The sequence below is a fragment of the Orbicella franksi genome, chromosome 2, assembly GCF_964199315.1.
Source record: "Orbicella franksi chromosome 2, jaOrbFran1.1, whole genome shotgun sequence".
Classification (NCBI taxonomy): Eukaryota; Metazoa; Cnidaria; class Anthozoa; order Scleractinia; family Merulinidae; genus Orbicella; species Orbicella franksi.
Genome location: NC_138146.1, coordinates 947,705 through 965,336, shown reverse-complemented (window position 1 = coordinate 965,336; position 17,632 = coordinate 947,705). Strand labels below are relative to the sequence as shown.

Here is a 17,632-nt window from a genome sequence, read left to right as displayed (position 1 = left end):
CACTGTATTTGAAACAATAGGATTCGAAATGGCCGCGCATCGCCGTATGTGCTTGCAACAGACAATGGTCGTGAAAGAAATTAAAATCAATACAACTTTGTCTTTGTGGAAAATATAGAAGGGCCGCAGCCAGGATGAATTATGTAAAATATAAAAACGTTTTCCGGCTAAAAGTATATAAAAACACAACCTTTCGGCTTTTCGTTCAGTCTTCGACAGGCGAAATGGTATGTGGGCGCTAACACTTGATAGAATACAATAGAATAGTTTGTCTTTGCAACATCGAGCGTGCACCGGCTCCTAGAAACGCGCGAATGATTCCAACAACTCCCTAGGCTCTAATTTTTCCACGGCCACTGTGATCACAACTTAGTACCACCAGTTTAGCTCGGACTCGAACAATTGAAATATCAGACATTTTCAAGAGGTAGTCGTCTTCTTGTGGAATCCCAGTGGTGATGCGAGGAGGGGTAAGGGCAATTTCTCCTCTTTCAGCATTACCATGCATATGTGCAGCAATGTGAATTAGATCCAAACAAGAATAAACTGTTTACGAAACTAACTTGAATCAAAATAGACTGCTGGCAGTCTGTTTTTCTCTCGAAATTCAGTAGGAATTATGAGGCGAGACGCTTTACCCTAAATGGGAATGGATCGAGCATACCGCCTTTGTCTCGCCTTCTTCCCTACTCGGCCACGGCCATACCGCCCTTTTGCGTTCGCGACCACCGGGCTGAACATTCGTCTAAGTGGCCCTCGGAAAAAAAAAAAAAAAAAAAAATGGCTTCCAGCAGGCTTGAATCAAAATGGGTTGTAAGCCAACTAGAGATATTTGAAACGGCTTTGCTTCATGTAATACATATATTAAAGGTGGTCAAAAAGATTTTGAGGAGTTGGTATGTTGCGTGACAAAATCATCAGTGAGCTGTTTTGATTGTTACGACTGATCATGTAATGAGTTTCAATAAAAAAAAAAGGCTGAATGGTTATGTCCACTTACACAGTCACGCTTCATTGTTAAAGAGCTATCAATAATGAACTTTGGGGTGATCAGTGATCCAAGATCTGTCTGGATCATGGTGCATCAAAGGAACCGATGAATCCACTCTGGTCACGGATTCATCGGTTCCTTTGATGCACCATGATCCAGACAGATCTTGGATCACTGATCCGCCCTTAATTTCTCATCAAATGAGACATTTGATGAGAATTTCTCATCAAAAATCCACATTTTATTTTACGTCTCCTCGCCTTTTAAAATTACCCCAGCGAGTCGAGGACTATTTTGATATCGATGGTTCTGTCCTACAAACATCTTCATTCCCTTATTTAGTAAGGGTATCCATACATTCGCGGTTGTCACGAAAGACAGGTATCCACCTTCCGTGACTTTCCAGGCATTGTCGGCGAGGTACACCTTTCCAAGCAGATTAGCGGAAAGAAGTTGCCGTTTTGAGCCTCTTTCCTCAAGACGTTCCGGTTTGGAGTCCAGTCCTAAGCTACCCTTCAGGACCCGTTGATTTCCTCCCCAGCCCCGCGCCAGTTGTGACTCAGCAATCCCGTGATCAAGGGTTGCACAATGGTCCCACTGGTGATAAACAATTAGGATAGCGATGAGCTGCGCTTGCACTGTCTTAAACACCCTTGAACCAGTCCATTTTTTACGCTGAGTGCGCTACAAGAGGTAAATAATTCATATTTTAGTTAAGCTTAATTATTCTGATTTGTGTAGTCATACTGAAAGGATCAACACGTCACGCATCAGTTTTCAGCTGATCGCTGCATCTGGATGCTGCAAATGAATTTCTTGTGAACCTTGGATAACAGTGAAATTTGGCCCTATAATTTGAACGAACTTGCTTTTACTAATGTCAAGATAGTGTTCTGAGTTGCAAATCGTACGCTTCGCCACAGTGTGAACTTAGATGTTTACAACGATTGGACGAGTATTGGAAGCGAAAGCGTTAGTTTCTTTCGACTGCGCTAGACCGGCATTTGAAACCGAATTTCTTTGACCTTCTTTATTAGGGGTATGCCAAGTCATCTTGACTGAGAAACATTTCATCTCTATGCTGGTCTCATTTTAACCGATGAAGCATGAGCATGATGTTAAAATAATTTGCATCGAAATTCATCCAAGAAGTTGGGTATCTTTAGCTGTCACGCGAGTCTTTATTGCGTGACAAATTGGTGAGAAAAAGAGATAGAGAGGCATACAAATAGATAACGTGCCATAGAGATGCTTGAATAGTTCAATTGCTTATACAGATAAAAACTTAAACATCTGTAAGTATCAGCATATGAGCCAGGATATAAAAATAAAGAGGCTAACAGAACTTCTTGTGCAAAGGACGACTGCATAATTATACGCTGGGAGAGTGAAGTGTTCATAAGTCAAATCAATCCGTGTGACTTGAGTCATTGAGACAATGAGAATGGCTTATCTGCAAGTGTGGCTTATTTGCTGATGTTTACAGTAACCAAGGCTCATTAAAATGCTATTTAGACTAGCCAGTGGAGTATCCAACCAGTTATCTGTCTGTATTTGACATGATTTGTCAGGGTTTTCAACATTTCAAACAATCACTGAAAGGTCTCTACCTCTTCCTTCCAAAGTTTAATTCGCTCCTGTATCAAATTAACTTTCCAGCTTTCTTTAGGAACTGTAGAATTCATCATGCCAGTGCAGAGAGGGTTTTCCTTGCGACGGTTGCTTACATTGGAGCCAGTCCTGTTTCTTTATGCATTTGGGTTGTTCATGAATGTTCCAGTGTCCCAGCAGTACATCTACTCTCGCATTAGTGAGGCCAAAGGATTTCCATACCATTTCCAGCAAAAGACCGGATGCGAAGGGAAGGAATTAAATGATTCAATGAAAAAGCTTGAGAAAGAGGTATTAGCCATAATATTATGTTTAATAAGGATAAGTTGTTATGTAATAATACATTTACAATCCTTCACGTTTATCAGTCAGTACTGAGAGAGTGTTGGCATACCACTCTACAGCAGTTTTTCTTATATCTTACATTACCTTACATTACATTGAAATTCATGCAAGAACGTTTGTATCTTCCACGTGCCGTGCAAGTCTTAATTGCATGGCAAATCGTATGCTTGTTTGTTCTGATCCCCAGATCAGCTGTGATTCTTTTGGTCAGCACTAAGAATTTTGACCCCTGGAAAGTTTTAAGCACACAGTGTGTTCAGTTTCAATTTTCAGCTAATCAGATTTGACCAGGGATCTGGGAATTCTGGACAATAAAATTAGGACCTGTGCACACCCAGTAGTGGGGGTGGGGGGGGGGGGGGGGCGAGTGGGAGGGGACTCTCTTACATGGGCTATATAGGTATGTGTGGTCCTAAAAGGTATGGTTTTTTAGCAGTTTTGGTCTGACAAAGGTTATGCTTTTTGCTCTGGCTTGCATGGGTATTAGATCTATATGTTTTGATTGTTGGGTTGTATTAATTTTTGTAAAATTACCTTGACAGGTGCAGACAGATGCCTCTTATGTTCAACTGGGTATATCCTTGTTTTCTTCTATTCCATCAATTATTATAACATTATTTATCGGTGGCTGGTCAGACAAAGTTGGGCGTCGCCCTGCACTCATTGCACCCACTCTGGGCAGCGCTTTGGAAGCACTTGTTGTCCTCTTTGTTATGTACTTCAAGTTGCCAATTTACTGTCTGTTTATTGGTGGATTTCTGCACGGCATTTGTGGTTATTACACGACCATGATCTTGGCATGCATGGCATATGTGGCTGACACAACAGAAGAGTCCAAAATTGCCTTACGGTTGGGTGAGCTCTCTACCTACAGTTGTTACATTGTAGCTGGTACTGTTTAGAAATTCTGTGACCCTCACCATGTCACTGCAGTACATCGTGTGAATATAAACCACTTCTTGGGTGTGTGAGGACCTTGCCCTGGGTAATGTGACATGAAAATTTTTTCCTGTAATATCTGGACTGGAAACTGAATTTTTGGGAAACAGGGATGGCTCAGTGGTGAGTGTGCTTACCTCCCACCAGTGTGGCCTGGGTTTGATTCTGGCCTGGTGCCATATGTGGGCTGAGTTTGTTGTTGGTTCTCGCCTTGCTCTGAGGGTTTTTCTCCGGGTTCTCTGGTTTTCCTCCCTCCACAAATACCAACATCTCCTAATTTCAGGATAGAGGACCCACGTGAAAACCAGCTAGGGCTGATGCGGCTTCCACTCTAGATATTGTAATTTATTTTATTTGTGTGAATGGGCAAGGGTGATTAAAAAGGACAGAAAGGAAGGATTTGTTGCTTGTATAATTCATACATTAATTGCGGTATCCTTGTCATCTGGAGCACTAAAACATTCAACATAAGCAATAAAGTGGTAGGGGTATAGCCCTACCAGCTCCTTCCTCTCCGTGGTACCTGCATGTTGCAAGTTATGGACTGCAAATTGAACAATCAGAGACATCAGAGCATGCATGTAATTATAAATAATTAGCCCTCTAAATAAAAGAGTGCTGTCAATATAAACCAATTTGGATCAGAATTCAGTAACTTTTCCTGACGCATTATTTGAACTGATAGCGATATTGCGGTAATGTGTTATTTGTTCTCAAACTGACAGGCGTTATAGAGCTGATTGTATTCCTTGGAGGCATGGTGGCTCAACTGACCAGCGGTTTGTACATTGAAAAGCTGGGATTCATAGGGCCCTATTGGATCATTTTTGGATGTCATGTGGCAGCCATACTCTACGCCATTTTCTTCGTTCCGGAATCAAGAGCCAAATCCAGCGTTGAAACAGGACGATTATTCAGCTTGGAGAACTTCAAATCGTCGTGGAGAGTTTACTTTGAGGCTTCAGGAACCCGGAAAAGAAACTTGGTGGTTTTGACTTTTTGTGCTGGAATTACTGCCATAGCTGTGATGGGCATAACTGGAGTGGTAAACCTTTACACTCTGCACTCACCGCTGTGTTTCTCTCCGGAGTATGTGGGCTATTTCTTAGCGTTTCGCCAGTTTATGCACGGCGTGGGCGGCGTGACCGCTATTAAAGTGTTTGGAATGTGTCTCTCAGATGCCAATATCAGTCGTATCGCGGTAGTGTCATATATAGGATTCCTGGTGTGGCTTGGATTCTCCAAAACACTTCTCATGGTCTTTATAAGTAAGTGAAATGATACTAAATACTAAGTTACACAACGCTTTAGGGTAGCGTACCGTGGAATATCCCACGAGTCACTTGAATTTTCTCCGTGCACACACGAGCCTTTATAGGCGAGTGTGTATAGTCAGAAAATACAAGTCGCATGTAGGATATTCCATGGTATATCACGAGAGAGCGTTGCATAATAATTTTGTCATACCATAGAAAATAGAGCGGCCAATGCGCGTATGTCAACGCAACATACGCGCGCTGCATGATGGGAAGGTTGGGTGTACATTGCGTTGTTTCTTCTCTTGAAGTTCAACGCTTCCTTTCCTAATGATCGCTCCCCCTCTCACCGCCCCGATTTACTTGTTACAAGTATAAGTTTTCGTTCCGTTTACAATAATGTTTTGTTTCAAGAATCTCTCGGTATTCCTCTATTCCTGGTAAAGTTGCTCGGAGGCCTAACCTTCCCTAGACCAGCAAAAAACCCGTCAAAATGAAAAACGCAGACTGTTATTACGACCACACGTTAGGATTCTTCTGTACATCTTCATTAGTCGGAGAGCTTCCTGGAGCGCTGGGGCTTGACATTGAATGTTGCAAAAGAAAACTAAAAAACCGAGCGCGAGGCGGGCGCTGAGCATGGTAGCTTCATTTCAAATACCACTATAAGATGTGCCAACTGAGTTTTATTACTGTTCTTTCAGCTCCTATTATTGGTATATTTGGAGGAGCTGGTCCGCCTGTCTTCAGAGCGATGATGTCAAAAATTGTCAGCGCAGACGATCAAGGTAGAAATGACGTTATAGATAATAAAGCCATGTGTAGTCAGCTCGTTATGTCAATCTCTAGTAAATATATGTAACTGTATATGATGAACATGAATATGACTGCGGACCATTCCAATAGGTCGTAGAACATCGGAGAAGTTTGTTAGTGTACTATAACCCAGAGCGACCCCTGTTAGATTGGAATCGAACGTACTAACTTTCCGCGATGTATGGATTCAAAGAACCAGCTTTTATCTATTTCTGTTTTGTCCTTTCTACTTTTACACTGGTAAAGTGAAGTTTCACTTAATCTTTTCCTTTCTTTGTTTCAGGCTCACTGTTTTCTGCAGTTTCCTCAGTGGAGATGCTGTGCACGTTTGGTGGAACAGCCCTGTTCAACTCGCTGTACCCCAAATCATTAAAATTTAACGTGCCTGGATTTGTTTTCGTACTGGGAGCCATTTTGATGTTATTGCCTTTTTTCTGTACCTTGTGAGTTAATTTTCCATGTATAACTGTATTTTTTTGGTATCAATGATTTTTTAATAATCATGAAAGAAATCATGCATCGTGGTCATACATGACATGATTACCCGTGACCTTGAGTGTCCTTGACATAATTATTGTATAATCTGTAGCTAGATAACGTCACAGGCGCTGATTTCGAAAATTCACTGTACGCTTTCGGCCAATCAGAAAAGAGATAATGAGTTCAATGTATAATAATGTCGCTTGATTGTAGCTGGCGTAAGGACTACACCCAGGAGTTGCCGCCGTTCAACCGAAAACGGTTGGAAAAGTGTCCTACGGTTATTACGGTTAAACGGTTGATCCCAGTAGAACGTAGCACGACCTTAATGTGTAAACCTACGAAAAAATTACATGTAACGATATTTGAGCAGCGTTATTTTAACTGATGACGTAGTACTACAGGGCTCTGTGTATCTCTCTGATTGGTTGGTGTGAATTTTCTCGCGCAAACAACAACCAATCAGCAAAACTTCACAGAGGTCTACACATTTGCGTCACCAGAATGCAATGATCAGGTTTGCCTACGTTCATACAGAACGGGGAGAGGTTGGGCGCGAGAAGGCTGACGTTTGTTAATGCAGATTAGTATCGTATTTATTGGTTTTTGTTGCTGACTTGCAGCTGCCTAAGAGATCAAGCAATGTTCACACGGAAAAGGTTGTTAGTGAACTCTGCAAGTGGATACGAAAAGATCAACTCCGACGAGGAGAACGACGACGAACAGTATGCAGAAGATTCACCAGATGACGTATCTGTGGATTCACCAACCATTCCAGCGAATCCTCAAGAGACTGCAAAATACGCGTAAAACACTGCAGACAGATCTGTTCTTATTAAAAACTGACTGGAACCGCAAAACGATATTACAGTGGAATCCCGCCTTTCGGCCACCTCGTTATTACGGCCCCGTTTTTTGTCCCAGCGAAACGCCTTGACGTTTTCTTGTAAGAAAACCCCGATTATGCGGCAAACCCGTTAATACTGCCAACGGCCACTTTCTGAAGTCTCAGCCTGTATAATCCTTTAAAAAACCAGTAATGTTCATCTTTCCATTTGTGAATATCATTCGTACTGAGTGCAGTTTAATTTTTTTTTTTCAAAATAATACCTGCATTCCGGATGCTTATTGAAGAAAAGTTGTTTCGAAGTGCAGTTGCGATGTATCAGTTACGACATCGCCCAATTTAGACCAGTCGAGAAATTTGACCCTGCCCCGTTACTACGGCGAAATTTCCATGGCCTTTGGTGACCGTATTAACGTGCTTCCACTGTATAAGTATTCAGTAGATAACTGATTTTTTACATCACAGCTGAGCGCGGTACTTTGTTCAGCGTGACGGTGTGACTCACTTTAGCCCTAGGGCATACTTGATAATATTTAGTCATAATTACATGAATATTGAATGAATCGTTGACGTGGAATGACGGTGTTGTTTCCTTCTGAGCCGTTTTTGGCTGTGACCCGCAGACGAAAAAACAACTTCGTCATCTGTCCTCATCTTCTTCAGGAAATGACTCACAATGGCGTGATGTTGATCATTTATTTTTATTCAAGAGCCAAATTTAATTTTTACACTGTCATAAAGGTTTATAAACAATATATTGAAAAATGGTAAATAGTTTTTAATATATAGATAATATTTATCGGCATGATACGAGTTAAGTTTGTATAGAGAATACAATTGTTAATGCATCCCATTCATAATAAAATACCTTTAAGACGAAATCCGATAGAAAATGGAGCAATTTCAGGTTTTAGTGGACAAAAATCTGGTACCAGAATAATTTTAAGTATTTTACAGTCATTTTTACATTTTCTTTAAGCTAAATACATAAATAATTGCCTGAAGTAACACCGAAAACAATTTCCCATGGGAACGAGAGAAAATAAATTTCAAAGTTCAAGGAACTTGTGCAAACATAGGCAAAATTTCATCATCAGTTTCATTTCACCAGTACTTTCAAGTGTTTCATACGAAGTTCAACATTCGTTTTCGACGTTTGGTGTTGCTAGAAATGATTTTTTTTTTGAGAAGATATTTGAAACAGTCGCACAGAAGTTTGCAATACGATGTAAATAATCTTGGTACTAGGTTTTTGTCCACTTGGTACTCGAACTTCTGGTGGATTCCATCTTAAGTCTTATGAATGGAGTAAATAATCTTATGATGGTCTCCGTTTCTCAGATAATATGAGCTAGTCTGCAAGAACCTCGCACTCCGCGATCTCTAGTACCGCTGGTCGGCTGGCCTTTTAACCGCGGTCGGCTCCCTCATAGGGTTTATATAGGGCAAAAAAATAAAAAATAAAAATAAAAATAATAATAATAATAATAATAATAATAATAATAATAATAAATGATAATAAAAAAATAAATAATAATAAAAAATAATTAAAATTAGCCTGAACTGAACTGAACTGAACCAGCCTGGATGATGGTGCTGAAATCTCGGTTACTAGCACAATTTTCCGCGTTTTGCCTCTTAAAAATGTATTGCTTTTGTGTTTTGCGCTGTTCAAATGTAATGTCTGTTGATTAATATTTCCGCAAACGTCATGACCAAATAAGATTACTTCGACAAGCAATATACTTTTTATGACAACTTTTTCAATCTGTTTTCTTGCAACAAGTACATTTTACCTGTTAAACAAAATTTAGCCTATACGAAAACTACTTCTTGAAACTCGGCTATTCTTTTCTTTTCTTTTCTTTTCTTTTTAATTTTGCATTTTCTAGAGGCAATTAGTAGAATTAATAGAAAAGCCTTCTCCAAGGCGTGTTTTGAGCTTAGTGTAGATCACAGATAATTTAATCAATCAATCTTCTGCTTTATGAGAGCAATTAAACTGAGTTTTCTGCGGTAGTCTAATATGAGGGCATAATCTACCCGTATGCATACATACATCCTTTATTATCTTTCCCCATGGGGGCTTTTTGAAGACAATATGGTACAATACTACAATACTACAATGCTGATATTTGAGCTAAATCTATGCTCTGCCCTTAAGTATTAACACAGGGCTTCCTTCGGCGTTTGAAACGCGCGTATTAATAGTCGTGTTAAGGGATGGAGAAGATAGGTCCCGTGCCCAAGTCCTCACACACCCTTTCAGTGCCTATAACGGGTAGGCGGCTCGTCACGCAACGACAGGAGCATAGCGTAGCGATCCAAATGACTTGGGAAAGGACATCTTCCCGAGATCGGACCGTCCATAAATATAGCCTTTAAGCTATCACCTGACATTTTCAACGCAATGTAATAACGTAATGCATTACTTTTGACAGGCTCGGTGCTTCTGAAGCCGGTTTGTTTTAAAAGGTCAAAGGTGAATCAGCATCTATGAATATAAACTGACTGGCGAGCTTTGGGAGTCAGTAAACAAAACAACGATCTGTGAAAGCATACTGTCCGGCATCAAACGGGCAAAACGAGACAAGCGGTCAAGAACAGTACGAGAACGAAAGGATTTCGGGTTTCTCACTTCTGAAATACGGTAAGTAACTGCGCAAGTAACTTTTACTCTGAGCATCAATTATGCTCGGTCTCTCTTGCGGTCGCTTTTACATTCGTTACATTTGAACTTGCTCGACCATGGAGTAATTCGTTCCAAGTATTCAGTTCCTTCTTCGATGCAATGTTTACAACAATAATAAGTCAGGACTGTAGCTGTTTATTCAGCGGCGGGCAAAAATTGATACGATCGCTAATTAATTCAATGATAAAAATTTAAAATTTCAACCCTGTTTGGGAAGATGGAGTCACGCCGCGAGGTCTCGATAGGAGAGGGACAGAATTTGTGTAAGGGCGACCCTTTTCGGCGAAATAAAAACTTGCCTTCGCGTGTTACGATTGTAGTTTTTCTACCTGAAAATTAAAAAAAGAAGCATTTAATTCAAAGGATGTGAATCGTTAAATTGCAAATGCGTTTTCTTCAACGAGAACTTTATGTAATCGAACCGCTCGCGCAGATTTACAGCATGTTGCATTTTGAGCATGAAGGAGTAGCAATCGTCCAAAGTAGAAATTTTCGTTGAGGGCGCGGATTATGACCGTGCAGTAGTTTATAAGATGTGATGCCTGTCTAAGGGTCCATATTTGCATATTGGTTGTGTTTATTCTTTTTTTTCTCATTGTTTGTGTTACTATAGCACTATATTCGACCGTCATACATGATCAAACATGAAAAGCGGCGCTCCTGTTAAATCCTACTCGCTTGATTTTCGTGAGGGAAACAAAATCGCCACACAATGTCAGTGTGTTGCGTGACCGATTACATTTTGCGTGATGGTTTAAGCAAGCGTCACGCGATGATGTTTGTCCGGCGTTAGAGCTGTTCATAGATTCGGTCAGTTCAAAGTAATCACTAATTCACTGCCTTATCTCTTAGCGAGTTACCGCAATGCCGCTGAATTTGCCAAGATGGCGGCGTTACGTAACAGTGGAGCCGGTTGTGTTGTTTTACACATTTGGTTTGTTCATGAGCCTGCCGGTGCTGACGCAGTACGTGTATTACAGAGTCAGTAAGTCCAAGGGCTTTCCTTATAACATATCGGACACTTCAGAGGAGGGATGCGTCGATGATGGCGGAAACTCGTCCATGAAGGAGTTAGAAAAAGAGGTACGTACCACCATAGTCACGCAATACTTCTCCCTGTAACACAAAATAGCTTGGCGTGACGAGCAAATGAAGCCTGCGAAGAAAACTCGCCATGTTTAGATTCTCCGGCCCCAACTAGTGCTACGAGAAATATCATTGAGACAAGTAACGACAATTGAGTAGTATCGTCAGCACATCCCTTAGCAGTCCCAAGCATTTTCATCGCGAATGAAAGAGCTTAACTCTGATAACGTGAAGCGCCAATCTTTGAATCCGGTTTTATCCCTTTTAGGTTCAAGACATAGCCGCGAAGATCGACATGGGCAATGTCCTCTTTCTGTCCTTACCATCCATTTTGATGGTCCTTCTTCTGGGACCATGGACGGACACCGGTGGAAGACGCCCCGCTCTGCTGGCCCCTCCTATTGGGAGTGCTATCGAGGCCATTCTTATCCTTATCATAATGTACCTAGACTGGCCTGTGTATATTCTTTTTGTTGGAGAGGCCATCAATGGTTTCTCGGGTTTCGCCACCATTATGACCATGGCAGCGTTTTCCTATGTTTCTGATATAACCACTGAACAAAAACTTGCTATTCACATTGGTTAGTAGTTAACGTCAGTCTCTTTCTATTACCTTATTTAAAAAGGTAGTAAGAAACAGTGAAAACTGAGGCCTGATGACAAAAAATCTTTCATATTTATTTTGATCCGGCTCAGCGTTTCCACACACGTAGACTTAATGATCTTAATTCCAGTTATTACGAAACAACGGCGGCAACTTAGAAATTGCTCAGAATTTTGTTTTCCGGATAATTGACCTCAGTATACCTGTAGAAAGCAAATTGGTTGTTGTTGCTGTTATTGTTGTTGTTGTTGTTGTTGTTCTAACGTGAACATTTTTCCTTAAGCTGTTGTCCAGTTCATTGTATTCATTGGTGGTGTTGTGAGCCAGGTGACCAGCGGTGCGTGGTTAAAGAACCTCGGTTTCATCCCACCTTACTGGTTCATTTTCGCATGTCACGTGGCCTCTTTACTGTGGGCAGCTTTTATGGTGCCCGAATCCAAACAGGAAAGCCAGAAAAAGAAGATGAGATTTTTCAGTTTCGACAGCTTCAGAGCGATCTGGAGTGTGTACAAAAAACCGAGAAACGGCGGGAGAAAAAACCTCATCATGCTTCTAATATCGGATGGTATAATCACCCTGGGAGTCATGGGCATCAGTGGGGTGGTGGCGCTATTTGTCCTACGTACCCCTCTCTGCTGGGGCCCGGGAACTCTAGGTGTGTTCATGGCCTTTAGGTTCTTTATGCAAGGCTTTGGTGGCATCGCTGGGATCGGAATTCTTAAACGCTTCATGTCCGAGATCAATGTTACCAGGGTTGGTATGGTGTCACAGTGCGCTTCGCTCGTTTTCTTCGCCTTTAGTGATCGTACGTGGATGGTATTCTTAGGTAAGAGAGAACTACTGGGTAATAGTTTTTATTTTTCGGTCGGGAACATAGGTTTCGCTTCACTTTAAACTATGTAGGCTACGTAAAGGCAAAAAACAAACAAACAAACAAAAAATGAACAAAACCGTTAGCAATGAGAAGTAAAAAGGGCATGGACTGGGATAGCGGAAGCGAAGAACATCTGTTATGCACCGGCATTTCAGTGGCTCTTTTACTCTGCGTTTAATCTTTCCCTGTTCATTTTGGCAGTTTTATCAAAAAATTAAATGTTATTTGCCGACCTCGGTCGGTCTGTACGGAGAAAATCTTTGCCCTTGGCCTTGAAACAACCAACGGCCTACAGTCTTCACCGTACTCAGGGTAACCCGAAAACACTGACCACCCTCAAAACAGAATAAAAATGATAAACAAAGATTGCACTTATGGGTTGTCTATAAGAGATTACTCGCGACAGTGAAATTTCGAGTGTAACACTGTGCAAATGTAACAGACTTGGGTTTTTAAGAAAAAAAAGGAAAAACGTCTGAAAACTGTTTTCAGCGTAAGGAGATACCGGTGACAAAAAAGCTGGAAAGTTCTTACCTTCCATTCGTGGCTCAATCTAGCTATGGAAGATGTGTTTTTAGGTCGTTTAAGCTTGTTTGTATCTGTAATCCCGCTGAGCAAATTGTGAAGTCTGGAACGAGTTCGCGAACGCACGGCAGAATGGGCTGAACAAAATGGCAGAGGGGAAAGAGCACAAATTTCGAGGCTTCCCGGTCTTTCATATACTGTTTGACCACGGCAAAGGAAATGGCAATGTGTAATGATATAACTTGCGCCCGAGCCTGGACCCAAGTCCGTTACATTTGCACAACAATGTTCGAAATTTCGCCGACACGAGTAATCTACAGTTTTATTAGACAATCCGTAAGTGAAATACTTATGTATCATTTATTCTATTTTGGGGGTGGCCCGTGAGGGGGTCTATGGGGGTAGTCCGTGGACCGGTCCATAGGGTAGTCCGCGGACCCGATCCGTAGTGGGGGTCCGCGGACCGGGGATCAGTGTTTTCGGGTTACCCCCGTACTTATGACCTTGGCAAAGATTTTTTCGATACGGACCTCCCGCTGGCAAATAACATATACCTGTTACAAGTTGGCAGAGAATTCCATATTTTTGGATGAAGCTTGACCAGGCTTACTGCGTTTAGGAACTCGTGCAGTTTGTTTCGAGAGCAAATGAGGGCTTGATTGGGGAGTTCGGACAGAAGCGCGGTACCTAACTTACAGCATGTGGGAGTCTGTAATTGCTCTCAGCTATTGTTAACTTTTCTTCCCATTTCTTTAGTTCCTATTATTGGAATTTTTGGAGGCGCTGTTGTACCGCTATATAAAGGAATGATGTCACAGACTGTAGATCCTGATGAAAGAGGTCAGTTCTCTCTTTATTACAGAGTGACTGCACTTAAATGCCCAGTTCTCTCTATGAGTCGCTCCTGCGGGGGACCATGCAGCGGTATTCATCATCTTCGACTGGATGTTTGTTCTGATGAGTACAACTGCCGTGATTCCCTGCAGGCGCATCTCAAAGGGAATTGGCTATGGTGTCCATGTTTTGTTTTTTTAAGACATGCGTCTGGTTTTGGCTGCGAGTTTTTTTGGGATTGTTAACGATGAGTGCGTAGATGGCAGTGCACTTTTTTTTTTATCGTAGCCTAATTCCTGAATGGGATGAGTCCATTACAGTATGAGAGCGATTTGCCCAAGAAAACACTCGAACACTCGACCCGCACCCGAGCGCGATAACCACTAGGTCACCGCACTCCCTTAATCAGCGTTACTGTAGTAACTTCCCAGTGCCATCACCGTCATGCGCAAGGCCCAGCTGAGATGGGCAGGCCACGTCTCCCGCATGCCAGATGACCGCATTCCAAAGCAGCTCTTCTACGGGGAACTCTGCTCTGGCAAGCGCACAGTTGGAGGGCAGTGAAAGCGCTACAAGGACAGTCTAAAAGTCTCCCTAAAAGACTTCAACATCAGTGCTGAGTCCTAGGAGTCTCTTGCCTCTGACAGACCCTCCTGGCGCCAACTCATAACCAAAGGAGCCCACGCAGCAGAGGAATGCAGGTCCCGTCAAGCCGAGGAGAAGCGAGCAGCACGCAAGAAAAGAGTCGCCAGCACTAACAGCACAGCCCCTACCCACTTCTGCCCTACCTGTGGGAGAGGCTTCTTTGCCCGGATTGGCCTCATCAGCCACCTCCGGACACACCGTAGAAATCTATTAACAAACTAGATGTCTCTTAGTCATCTTCGACTACGAAGGACGAACAACAACATAGCTTTGAAATATTTCCTACTTTCTACTTGCACAAATCCCGTAATACCCTCTTTTACCCTCCCCCCTCCCAACATTTTGCATAATCATTGTTTGCAATTTCTCGTGGGACATGAAGATGTCCCAAGAGAAATCTAAAACAATGCCTATGCAAAATTTTTTTGAGGGGTAAAAGCAGTCTATTATGGAATTCGTGCAAGTAGAGAATGGCGTGATTGAAGAATTGGGGTGGGGGGGAAGAGAAAATTTCTCACGCTAATGACGTCAGTCTTTTCTATCTTATCGCCTCATTACTATTAAAACCGCTATTTCTCCTGCTTTGTAGGTGCCATGTTCTCCTCCGTCACCACAGTGGATACGTTCTGTAACTTCCTTGGCGCCTTTATCTTCAATCCAATGTACATTCGATCGTCTAACTTCGGTTTCCCAGGGTTACCATTTCTTGTGAGCGCCGTTCTTATCATCATTCCTCTAATCATGACCAAGTAAGTAGCAGGCCTTAGCGGGGAAAATGACGCTAATTCAAAATGTCTGTACTAGCATTGCTGCGCCCCCTTGATAGATTGCCAGTCCATGTCCCTAGCATTTTTTGTCAGAATTTCCTGAGCGATTTCACCGGTATCCTTATTTATACTCCTCTTCGAGGGTAGAACCAGGGCACTGGGATAGCAGAGAATCATGCCCATGAATAAAGCGATGCCAAATTCTAAATGGACAAGTCAACACCCATCAGTCATTAGAAAACCGGACTCAAACACAGTCCTCGTAAAAGTTAGTGGTGGAGATGATAGCTTCTTCCAGGCTAGTCGTTTAGCTGGGGCGCAGTGTGAAAAAACGGTGAGGCGAAAAAGAAGAGAGAGGCTTGGTGCAAAGACCTAACCGTCTTCCCGCCTTCTCAGGCCCCGCTTTCTCCCTATATTTTTGTGCTCCATTCCGCGCTGCGCCCTCAACCCCGCTCCCCCCGGGGAGTACTCCCATATTATGGGGTATATAGGTATAAGAGGTCTGAAAAGGAGATGGTATTTTAGCCGTTTTGGTCAGAAACAGGGTATCGAGTTTGGCCATTTTGGTCATAAATAGGGTATGGTTTTTGCACCCTTGAATTGGGTATGCTTTTTTTTAGAAGAGGCTACTTTTTCATCGTCATCGATAAGACCATTGACAAAAGCCGTTTACATAGCCTTCAATACCGGTCGGAATTGTGGAACTAATTGTAAGGCAGGTCTGAAACAGGGTATTGATTTAAGGATCAGGTCTTAATTGATATGGTATCGAATATTTGGTCAGGTCATAAATAGGGTGGGGAAAATTGCAGATTTTGGTCTTAAATAGGGTAAAGGTTTTGCGAAGTGGGTCGCACACTCCCAATCAATTTTTCCGGTAGCACCACCTCCGAGGCCCCAACCAACTGAACGCCTGGAAGAGAGACTATGGAAATCATAACTTATGACTAATTTCTCATATATTTACTATATGATGTTACAGATTTTTAAAGGACCCGTCGTCATTTCAAGAGATGACAGAAACAACTGAAGAACCTGAAGTGGACGAGGAGGACGTAAAACTCAGTACGACTGACAAGCCTGCAGTGGATGAGGAAGACGTAAAATTCAAAGAAGTTCCGATTAACGACAACGAGAAAGAACCCCAATCTACGTCACTATAGAGGGAGGGGAATTACGATAAATAGATGCGCTTTCCATTCAACCAAAAATTTCGGCTTGAATTTCCATAAATAGAACGGCATTTTCCGGAATTTTTCCGTCAAAAAGTGGACCACCTCATAATCTGACTGGGAATTAATTTACCGTTCCATTTGATTTTCCTTCCAGAGTTCACGGAATTTTCATTTTTCGCCAAAATTCAGTTATTTCCGGATTTTCTGGACCTTTTCTCAGGAATTCTCCGATCATTTACCCCGTTTCGAAAGTTCTGGAATTCTAGGTTGAATGTAACGCAACCTTGGAAATACTCCCCACAAGTTTGCAAGTGTTTGCCCGAATAAGGCGGGGGGGAGGGGAGGACCATTTGAATTCTGACAAGGGTTGGGTGACATGGTATAGGCACAATTCTTTTTATCCCTTTCAAGGTCCAGGAAATGTTTTCTCGGGACGTGTACAGGATATTTTTTCCCCGTGTAACAAGCTCTTTCGGCTCACTAAACGTGCGTGAATGTTTTACTGCAGTGGTCGTGTGTATGATGTCGTTTAATGGCATAAGTATGCTTGGATCGCAGATATATAGTTTTCAAAATCTATCTTACCCACCCTCCCCCCTCCCCCACAAAATAAGTCACATGGTTCACCCCTAAAGTTGTCTCTTTTCCTGTCATACTGATGACGTGGGGTCGCTTTGATCCACGAAGTGTCCGTGATTGGTTGTTTCTTTCGCGCTCAAATTCAAAACCGACCAACAATCAATCAGAATTATGTAGAGTTACGTCATCAGTTTGGAATTTGGAATTCCTGTGTCTCGTGTGAAGACAAGTTCGTAACAGAGGGCCTTCCAGGGAAGCTGGGGGAGCATGTATCCTTAATCCCTAGAAAATCTCGCTCCTTCTCCCTTGTTCAAAGTTTCAAAGTTCCCCTTTAATAGCAGAAGTATCCATTGTTCCCTCTAATTAATCACAAAAATATCCCTTGTTCATTTGTCATAAATGAGCATGTTACTCAAAACCCCAGGGAAGCCCTCGGTGGACGTTTGCGCGCGAGAAGTTGCGGAGAATCTAATGGAACAGGTACAAAGTAGAATATTATAGACTGCTCTTCAAGGAACACTTTCTTGTTACTTTCAGGTACCCAGGACGATGTAATAAAGTCTAGT

The 17,632-nt window shown here is 42.2% G+C and overlaps 2 protein-coding genes across 4 annotated transcripts; both read left to right on the top strand.

Moving 5' to 3' along the window:
* The first annotated feature begins 1,298 nt into the window (after positions 1–1,298).
* Positions 1,299–8,728, top strand: LOC145474383 (proton-coupled folate transporter-like). Of its 3 annotated transcripts, none has more exons than XM_081455135.1 (7): positions 1,299–1,684; positions 2,661–2,893; positions 3,490–3,802; positions 4,612–5,154; positions 5,847–5,930; positions 6,242–6,401; positions 7,062–8,728. In XM_081455135.1, exons 2-7 carry the CDS (start codon positions 2,678–2,680, stop codon positions 7,246–7,248), a joined length of 1,503 nt encoding a protein of 500 aa, XP_081311261.1. In that variant the 5' UTR covers positions 1,299–1,684; positions 2,661–2,677; the 3' UTR covers positions 7,249–8,728. The 3 variants fall into 3 exon arrangements, with proteins under 3 accessions (XP_081311261.1, XP_081311262.1, XP_081311259.1); XM_081455136.1 differs by having other exon boundaries at positions 2,651–2,893; XM_081455133.1 differs by lacking the exon at positions 1,299–1,684 and having other exon boundaries at positions 1,699–2,893.
* Positions 8,729–9,341: 613 nt separating this feature from the next.
* Positions 9,342–17,565, top strand: LOC145474367 (proton-coupled folate transporter-like). Its single transcript, XM_081455132.1, has 7 exons — positions 9,342–9,935; positions 10,830–11,060; positions 11,332–11,644; positions 11,951–12,493; positions 13,823–13,906; positions 15,135–15,294; positions 16,295–17,565. Exons 2-7 carry the CDS (start codon positions 10,842–10,844, stop codon positions 16,473–16,475), a joined length of 1,500 nt encoding a protein of 499 aa, XP_081311258.1. The 5' UTR covers positions 9,342–9,935; positions 10,830–10,841; the 3' UTR covers positions 16,476–17,565.
* The last annotated feature ends 67 nt before the right edge of the window (positions 17,566–17,632 follow it).

Excerpts from the sequence above, each read along its gene's own strand:
- LOC145474367 (XM_081455132.1), top strand. The coding sequence starts at position 10,842 with ATGCCGCTGAATTTGCCAAGATGGCGGCGTTACGTAACAGTGGAGCCG. Across the intron at positions 11,645-11,950 it reads AAAACTTGCTATTCACATTG|CTGTTGTCCAGTTCATTGTA; the intron begins GTTAGTAGTTAA and ends TTTTTCCTTAAG. Across the intron at positions 13,907-15,134 it reads TGTAGATCCTGATGAAAGAG|GTGCCATGTTCTCCTCCGTC; the intron begins GTCAGTTCTCTC and ends CCTGCTTTGTAG.
- LOC145474383 (XM_081455135.1), top strand. The coding sequence starts at position 2,678 with ATGCCAGTGCAGAGAGGGTTTTCCTTGCGACGGTTGCTTACATTGGAG. Across the intron at positions 2,894-3,489 it reads TGAAAAAGCTTGAGAAAGAG|GTGCAGACAGATGCCTCTTA; the intron begins GTATTAGCCATA and ends TTACCTTGACAG. Across the intron at positions 5,155-5,846 it reads ACTTCTCATGGTCTTTATAA|CTCCTATTATTGGTATATTT; the intron begins GTAAGTGAAATG and ends CTGTTCTTTCAG.